This window comes from Leuciscus leuciscus (genome assembly GCF_965113295.1).
Source record: "Leuciscus leuciscus genome assembly, chromosome: 14".
In the NCBI taxonomy this organism is placed as follows: Eukaryota; Metazoa; Chordata; class Actinopteri; order Cypriniformes; family Leuciscidae; genus Leuciscus; species Leuciscus leuciscus.
This window is the reverse complement of record NC_138738.1, coordinates 11,892,881-11,902,566: the sequence shown is the minus strand read 5'-3', so window position 1 is coordinate 11,902,566 and position 9,686 is coordinate 11,892,881. Positions and strand designations below refer to the sequence as shown.

The 9,686-nt window shown below is 36.9% G+C and overlaps 1 protein-coding gene across 4 annotated transcripts in view; it reads right to left on the bottom strand.

Moving 5' to 3' along the window:
• scn8ab (sodium channel, voltage gated, type VIII, alpha subunit b) overlaps positions 1-9,686 on the bottom strand; it is a 55,810-nt gene that overhangs the window by 30,535 nt on the left and 15,589 nt on the right. For 2 of the 4 annotated variants that reach the window (XM_082190296.1, XM_082190298.1), the window contains exons 6-11: positions 8,367-8,458; positions 3,012-3,233; positions 2,685-2,748; positions 2,330-2,471; positions 1,659-1,865; positions 1,278-1,553 (exon numbers count right to left, since the gene is read on the bottom strand). In XM_082190296.1, coding sequence (XP_082046422.1) covers positions 1,278-1,553; positions 1,659-1,865; positions 2,330-2,471; positions 2,685-2,748; positions 3,012-3,233; positions 8,367-8,458 — 1,003 coding nt within the window. Of the gene's footprint in view, positions 1-1,277; positions 1,554-1,658; positions 1,866-2,329; positions 2,472-2,684; positions 2,749-3,011; positions 3,234-8,030; positions 8,123-8,366; positions 8,459-9,686 lie in introns of all 4 variants that reach the window. The other 2 variants (XM_082190295.1, XM_082190297.1) reach the window with 1 other exon arrangement.

Sequence of the window (9,686 nt, the reverse complement as noted above, 5' to 3'; positions counted from 1 at the left end):
CATAAATCCATAAGCTGCTGCCCAAAGCAAGACAATGAATGAGATGGAAAGAATTACAGCGATAGACAGATGGGCACTGAGTAAGAGCACTTCCTCTTCTTCTGATCTTTGAGTGTAAGGCTGAAGCACTTTGTCTAATCACCCTGGTGATATGGACGATGACTCAGCTGAAAGTGGTAGCGACTGCACAGAGCAGAGAACAGTAGTAGCAAGGGCTGGGCTGGGCTCAACTGGGTTGTGTTAGCAAATAGCAGAGGTTATTATAGCGGCTTGCTTTTGCAACGTAACAGATTATAAAAGAGGCGCATCAGTACAATCAGAGAGCGCAGTTGTAGAGATTAGCTTTAATCACTCACACTACTAATAAAATACTGTCTATCAAACAAACGTGCATGGCGAATTCCTACGGGACACTGACAAATCGTGATTTGCTACATGCTATTGCTAGCTGATGGCAAGGGGTATTTATGATTAAGGTGGAGGAGATCTTATTCTAGAAGGGAGTTTATTGAATAAAACATGCAAAAGCCCCAGTGTGCAAGATGAGTCATTTTTGATGAAAATTTTTGGTCCATTTTCCCAGATGCATAACATATCTATGTAATTAATTTAAGTAAGAAAGTAAATAAATAAATAAAAGTTGCGCACTGTGAATTGTCGTGCAGGTTTAAAATACATTTGATATATTAGGCCCTGTAAATAATCAAAATGTTTTACGGATTTGTTTGTTTGAATTAGTAACATTTGAAATGGTTCTGTGGTGTGACAATAAAAAATAAAAAAAGATTATTCCATATAATATAGGTTAATATAAGGTCATAAAAGCTGCATGCATACTAATAATAATAAGAAAAAAATAATTTTAGATGGAGTACAGCTTGTTCCACCACTGGACAAGTCAACTACCGTATATCTGGTAAAAGTTCTTCTGAAAAGCCCTCATAGCTATCAGACATGGAATAAAAGCCACAAAAATTAATGAGGTCTTAAAGCGCTAATACAATTTTGATATAGTTATACACATGAAATGGTCAACTTAACAATGACAAAAAAATAGTTTTTCAATGTTACAACAATAGTTTTATAATGACAACAAAGAACAACACCTCTTATATCCATTTGCACCTTAGTGTTCTTATCTAAAGCCTAGATCTTCAAGAAATTCACTGTACCTACCATTGCCTAGCCAGACATATAATTGAACACTTAACATGAGACATGACATCATGCGGACTGTGTGTTTATGTGGGCTTCTGTGGAAATAACCCCGCTCTCACCTGGTTCATGATTGAGGCCTTCCGCCCAAGCCTGTTGTCTCTGAAACGGAAGCGGCTCCTCTTGCTGCCGTCATCAGATTCGGACTTGACCACCTTCTCGCTGTCACCCTTCTCCTCCTGTTCTTTCTTCCACTTTTTCTTTCTGTTCCTTCGCTCCTTGGCGCTCTTAGAGCTCAGCTTGGACACCTCAGAGGAACTGCGGGAGAGATGCCCTCCCCCATCGTCCTCTACGGCATCTTCAGATACTGTACCGGCCGAGGTTGCCATGGCATTGGCCTAGTGATGAGGGGCAAATGGACAAGAATGAGAACAAATAGTGAGAGATGAAAAAGAACAAAAAAGCACAGGGTTATATGTTAAATGCATGTATTTGTGTTGTACCTGTGCATCCTCCTGTTGTTTCTTCAGCTGTTCCAGCATAGCTTTGAACTCAGCCTCCTTCTGTTCTGCCTCCTCCATTGTGGCCTGGTTCTGTTCTTCATAAGCCATGGCCACCACAGCCAGGATCAGATTCACCAGGTAGAACGAGCCCACGAAGATCACAAGAACGAAAAAGATCATGTACGTCTTCCCCGCGGCTCGCAGAGTCTAAGAGAAAGAAGGGCATAGCTCCCATAACGGTATTTGAATATATGTTTGAATATTGTAGCATCATACCATACTACTTTCTGCAGGATGCAGTATGTTCACTGTGTGCTTTATCAGAGGCGTGTATAGATGGTGGCCTGATCCACCCCTAAAATCTGATTGGCCACCCGAAACTTCTACACTATGATTGGCTATCTACCTCAGTGGGCAGACCTTGAATAAAACTTGACATAACTACCTTGGTTTAAACAGGAGTGGGAAGAAGTGTTAAGATTTGACAGTTATGCTATTAACTTGACTTTGGCTGTTTCTAAATAAAAAAAACATTTTGTTAGAATCTAACTAGCTAGTGAGTAAAAACTGGAAGTAATATAAAACTAGAAAAAAAAATGTTTTACACAAAATATGATTTTGGACACTATTTTCAATATTAAACATGCAACTTAGTAAAAGTGAATGCACACCAGTTGGTACAGATTCTCCCAGAAGTCTTGTGTCATGAGTCGGAAGAGAGCAAGAAAAGCCCAACCAAAGGAGTCGAAGCTAGTGTAGCCGTAGTTTGGGTTGCGTCCAGCCTTCATGCAAGAATAGCCCTCCGGACACCGCCTACACAAACACACACGCACACAGACACACACACACACATACTATACCACAAATATTTCTGTGCTTTTGTCTTTAACGGACCATACCATGAAGTGATTCAAGTGTGCTATTATTTGGAAATAAATATTTTACATATTTAACAATTTAGATTTAAATAACTTTAAACAATTTTTGCTAATTTAGTAGTGTGTATGTTATGTGTATGCTTTTCACCCTGAATCTGAGCTGTTTCCACATAGCAGCGCATCCAGCATGCCTGGCAGGAAGTAGAAATTTGCTGAAACAAGAAGAGATACTTGTAAAACGTGAAAACCATGCCTGAAATCACCAGAAATCCATCTACTAATTTTTGGTGGTTTTTTAAAGGCAATTTATAGTTCTTTTTATTTCTTATGAAAATGGTGCAAAAACTTGTTTTGTAGAAACTGTACCGTAGAGACAATCAAACTTATTGAAAAAATATAAAAAAGCTGAGAGCAGCACTGATTGACGCTACTGCATGAGCAACTACCCTAAGTAGTCAGAGCTTTATCTACTTACTGTCATTCATGATGTATTCATCAAAGTCAAAGCCTTTGCTCCCATTGGCCAGGTAGGATTCAGTTGAATTGACTGGCCAGATGACACACTTTTGCCGAAGATTACCCATAAACAGCTGTAGACCGATGAGGGCAAATACACTCAGACAGAACACTGTCAGAATCATCACATCTGACAGCTTCTTCACTGACTGGATCAGAGCACCCACAATGGTTTTCAGCCCTGTGAGAAGATGAGGAGACAAACGCAACAAGGAATATACAGTCTGCCGCAAACGCTTTTTTGTGATAATGCTCATATCTGCGCAAGAACACACACTTATACACACACTCTTAACCATTAAAAAAAATCTTAGAGAGCACACACACACCACACACAGAATATTTACAGGTATAATACATATTCTACACTTGTATACTGTTACTGGAAAAAAATTAAATATACATAAATGCACAAATTCTTTCATACAATTTGTGATCTAAATTTCTCCTATATGTCTCACAATATAAATTTACATTTTATGCTGTTTTCACTGATAAAATATTTAATAGAATCATTCACCTATTTAACATACACTTCTTTTCAAAAGTTTGGGGTCTGTAAGAGTTTTTGAAAGAGGTCTCTAATGTCACCAAGGCTGCATCCAGGGCCATCGCTTGTGGGGTGAAAGGTCCAACCAAAAAAAAAGGTTAAATATTTTTTCCAAATTTTTTCTGCTTCTCTTACCTCCCTAAAAATGGTTTAGTCCGATCTAAAGTATTTATTAATTATTCAGGCAGTGACAAACATCAGATGGACCCAATCAAATTGTAAGTCCCACCCCAGCTCGTGAACAGAACCAATCAGAGTTGAGGCGGCAGCTGCCTGAAGTTAACTATGAACTTGGTGGAAGAGCAGGAGACTGACTGAAAAATGTCTGGGAAAAGAAAACATAAATCAGGGTGTCAGAAACGCCATGAAAAGAAGGAGAGGGAGGCCAGGAGAGTTGTATCCCAGTCGATCAAGACGTTCTTAAAGACAGGTTGTATTGTTATTTCGCTTGGAATAAGAAACCTACGGTCTACAGCCTGCCGGGTACTGTCACTTTTCATTATCGGTGCGCACCACAATCGACCGAATGATTATGTGGTCAAATTTCCTGTCTTTTTACATAATTGTAAATGGAGTTAAAAAATTGACACGAGTCACGACGCATTGCATTATGCACCTGACCTGCCGGCTGATGATGTATTTATTACATAAAGAAAACACGAATACAACACAATGCACTTGGACGAATAAATGTATTAGCTTTATTTAATAATAATACCAGTTCCATATTATCCTTATTAAAAAATAAGACAATAAATGATTTTAATTATTAAAAAATAAGACAATAAATGATTTTAATGATTTGTCAATTTCTAAATGTTTACTTTTTGATTTATGAATTATAATTTTTTTATTAATATTGAACTATTTCTTTTTTTGAAATTGAAATTTCTTGCTTTTTGTTCATTTTTATTAGTTGTAATTTATAAGGTTTTACAACAACATCACCATCTTCCGTTATATGTGGGCCTCCAAGCTCATCTATTGTACAGTATATGATATTGGTGGAGGGTGGTGGGGGCCCACATCAATATATTTTCAGGGGGCCCCGAATCCTCTAGCTACGGCCCTGGCTGCATCTATTTAATAAAAATGTATTAAAAGTCCCCATGAACCGGAAGTTGCTAACGATTTTTCTCCAGTGTTGTGACGTATTTCCCAGTGAAAAGGAATATTGAACAGAGGGTAGGGTTTTACTCTAGCGCTCCTCCTCTCCACCTCTGCTCATAGCAGACTAACGGTTTGAGGGGAGTGGTTAAGCGTTTCCCAACCCAAGCCGTCAAGCCTATGTCATCAGAGAGGGACCGCCATTCCAGACCGGAAGTAACTTTTCAGACTTTGATTAAAGATTACGACGGCAAACAATTTTTTTCTGTGTCTTAACTTGCACGGATTAATTGTTCACCACAAGACTAGTAATATGCGCTAACAAAGTAAATAGGGTCAATTTTGATTTCACGGGGACTTTAAAACAGCAATTTGGTGACATATTATTACAAGTTTAAAATAACAGTTTTCTGTTTTAATATATTTTAAAATGTTATTTATTCCTGTGATGGCAAAGTTGAGCAGCCATTTCTCCAGTCTTCAGTGTCACATGATCCTTCAGAAATCATTCAAATATGCTGATTTTCCACTCAAGAAATATTTCTTATTGTTATCCTCAATGTTGAAAACAGCTGTGCTTATTCGTATTTTTGTAGAAACCGTAATTCATATTTTTCAGGATTCTTTGATGAATAGTAAATTCAAAAGAACAGCATTTATTTGAAAAAGAAAATGTTTGCATAAAAGTCTTTATTGTCACTTTTGATAATTTAGTGCATCCTTGCTGAATAGTCTGTCCTTTCTCATTTCATTTTCTTTAAAAAATGTTAAATAAATACACCTTACTGTCCCCAAATTTTTGAATGGCAGTGGTGTTAAGTTAACATATATGAATAAGAAAAACAATTATTCAGATCAAATATCCAAGCAATAGCACTATAACCTACTTGGTTTCCTTAACTTTCTTTCACACACACACACACACACACATATATTGTAAGAAATAATAGTGTGGTTTGTTCATATAAAACCATGATTTACATTGAACAGGCAGTTTAAAGAGTCTCCTGTCTCCTCAGGGCAGATGCACACAAACTGTGTCTATCTCCATTAATAGAAGTACGTACATTTTGCTATCAGTTAACCATTTGAATGTATGTATAACACACTGATTTATAATTTAGAATACTATTATACTATAAATCATACCAGTTCATTATGTCAACTGAAAAAATATATATATATTTCCTAATTTTTGGTCTGCCAAAAGAAGTCTGATAAGTTTTGGCTAAGATAAGTATTAGTATCCTCAATAAGTCACATGACTTACATGATGTATCATTCATGTTTCAAAAACCATGTGAGAAGATTTGTGTGCTAAACTTTTGAGCACATAAAGAAAGTTTATTTGCTTTTTAATGCCATAAATTGCCTTCTGTGTAGGAGCTCAGGCTATCAAATGAAGTAGTAGCCAATATAATGAACAGGATTCTGTGGAGACTAATGGTAAAAAGATTTCCAAAAAGTGCACATTTCATAAGCACTTTACTAAGGACAGTTTGTGTGGAGACCTTGAAGAGACACGAGGAACACTCTTTAAACACACATACAATATTCAACACATATCAGCAAAATGGACACTGCTTGAAAAGAGCGGCGCCATACAAACAGTATGCAGAGAGCCAACACAGAGAGAGGAAGAGGAGAGGACAGGCAAGGGGAGGAAGGGCATGCAGGTCATTTAAACGCCAAGGCTGAAGGCAGCAACATCATCATCTTTGCTTTATCACCATGGTGTCAATGTCTGTTTAACCAATCATTCTTTTCCAGAGAATGTGTAACCCCGTCTTCATTTCTCAGCTAATCTCTTAGCTAAGAGAAACCAGGTTAATAAAGAAGTCATTCTCAATTCTGAATACTCACATGTGGGGTCTACAACAATGTGAGTGTGTTTAACGTAGCTGAGTGTGATTGTGTGAGGAAAGCTAGTGAGTTAACTTAGCTAGTCCTGATCTTTCGCCTTCCTGCAACAATACGTGCATACAAACAATTCTTCTTACATCTTCTGATGTCTCTGTTTTACTTTCCACTCCGAGTTCTTCGAAATAAGAATAGGGAGGGAGTTACAAAACAGTAATTTTACCAAAAAAATTAGGTAAAAAATATAGAAATCTACATGTGTGTAAAGGATGCAGAAATTTGAGTAAAGCCACTTGTTAAAAAATACAAAAAACAGAATAAAAGAAAGACAAACTAAAAAAGCAGGTGTCTTCGAAAGCATCATGCAGCAGAAATGTGTCAAACTAGGCTTGGCAGTCTCAGTGAGTACGCTACCCATAAACCATTGCTTCATGACACATCACATCAGCTTCTTTTGAACAAACTCTGATGAGATGTTCATCAAAAGACAGACTAGGATGAAATGCACATATAAATGTTGCTATGCTTTTACAATGTCCTAAGGTTGAGTTTTACGTTTTCCGCTTAGGGTCCTGTAACTCAAACTCAACACAACAAAGACATCTGGCCTATGCTGTTTTAAACTCTGAGGCTGGACATTTTAAATATAGAACATAGGGCAGCAATCTTTTCCTTTTACACAGTTAATTATTATTTTTTAACATGGGTTGGTTGAGTAATAAGAACTGCATTCTGTGTCTACATATACTAAACTAGAGTACTACTGCATAATAGGAAATGTGATCTCCCAACTGGAAAATCCAGTTAAAAGCTTAAAGTGGTTTGAAACATGATACCTGGTTTCCAAACTGGCCATGAATTGGTCCTAGAGTTTTAAACTGATTTGGTCGGCCATCTTGGACCAACGACAAACCAGCCTGACCACCTTTAACCAACAGGGCCTTTGAAGAAAGCTGGTATACCAAGTCAGTCATGTCCCCACCATCTGTTAGCCCACCTAAACCAGTTACCATGTTCCAAAACACAGCTATGAGCTTAAAGTGGATTTTCCAGCAGGGCAAGACGCATATTTCAGGTATTCCCACTACTTTTCATCATAACAGCTAACATTTATAACACGTCACCGTTGACATAAATGCAGTTTTTGATCAAATAAAGACCTTTTATTCCCAGATTACTGGAGGGGCATGTGATTTTTCTGCCATCACTGATTTGACTGCAGACTGCAAAGCCTATCAAAAATGTATCACTACCATTTTTGATCGTTTGGGTATTAAAACATAAATTGAACATAAATCAAAGAATTCTTCCTGCAGCATCCTCTCGAATAAGTACAGCAAGTCAAGTAAAAAAAAAAAAAAAACTAAGAAAAATAATAACAGTAGTAGTAATACTGGTAATAATAATAGTTTGCATCGGCGTGGGAAGCAGCTCAGCCTTCGTGTTTAAACGCGTTCTCACCTGGTATGACAGAAATAGTTTTGAGAGCTCGTAGAACCCTGAAGGTTCTCAGGGCTGACACATTCCCGAGGTCCACAAACTCTGTTACATATCTGCAACAAGGGAGGATCACACACAGAACAAACACCATGACACAACACACACACACAACACCACAACACGTACGACACACCACTACCACCAGCACCACCACTGAACTGGGAGGAAGACATCACGCAAAGCCTGTCTAACGGGAGAAGAGAGAGAAACGAGCGGAGGAGGAAGAAAGAGACAGGAGTGTGAAAAGAGAGACAGCGAGCGGCGCCCTCTGTTGGCCCTGATTGATGCTGGACTTACCTGGGATCACAGCAACAGTTTTCAAAGCCCTCAGTACCCTGAATGTGCGCAGAGCTGACACATTGCCTAGGTTTACAAACTCTGTAACATACCTGCAGAATGGATCGCAACAAAGTTACCAGAGAGAGAAGAGGGTGAGAGGATGGAGAGGAGAAGAGGTACAGGATGAAAAAGCAGTGAAGGAAGATGATGATTCACAAGATAAATTAAGTATAGTAAAAATATATCACATAAAAACAATGTTCCAGGTTCCATGCTTCATCTTAGAATTACTGTAATTACAAGTTTTAGACTAGAAAAAAACATTCACATTTTCGTTGAACTTGTAATTGCAGGTCCAAAACTCTGAAAGATCTCTCACTTGACTTGTCATGCAAAAATAAATTTAATAAATAAGATTTTTAACATTTTTGAAAGAAGCCTCTTATGCTTACCAAGGCTGCATTTATTTGATAAGAAATATTGTAAAAACTGTAATATTGTGAAATATTGTTACAATTTAAAATAACTGCTTTCTATTTTAATATAGGCTACTTTAAGATGTAATGTATTCCTATGACGAAAGCTGAATTTTCAGCATCATTACTCCAGTCTTCAGTGTCACATGATCCTTCAGAAATCATTCTAATAAGCTGATTTGGTGCTCAAGAAACATTTCTTATTATAATCAATGTTGAAAACAGATTTTGCTGCTTAATGTTTTTTGTTGAAACCAAGATATAGTACCATTCAATAGTCTGGGGTAAGAAATGTGACAGTAAAGACATTTATAATGTTACAAAAGATTTCTATTTTTATTTTATTTTTTAAGCTGTTCATTGAACTGTCAATTCATCAAAAAATGCATCACGCTTTCTACAAAAATATTAATATTAAGCAGCAGTTTTCAACATTGATAATAATAAGAACAATTATTAATAATTTAGCACCAATATTAACTGATAATAATTAAAAACATATTGAAATAGAAAATGGTTATTTGATATTATTTCACAATATTTTTTTTTTTTACTGTATATTATCAAATAAATGCAACCTTGGTCTGTATAAGAGACTTCTTTTAAAAACAGAAAAAAAAATCAATTATTCCATATAGAAGTGGATTAATGTAACGATTAAACTATTTGCAATGTCACACATGGATCCATGGCATTATGAGCATTGCCTTAGAAACCAATTATTTCTGAAGACAGGGACTTGAATGGCTCCAATTACAATCTTAGAGTTGCTATCTTGTAATTACAGTAATTTCGACACAATGTGATCCCAGCGTAAGAATTTAAATCTTGTGGCATTTATTCCAGTGTAATGCCTTGCCAA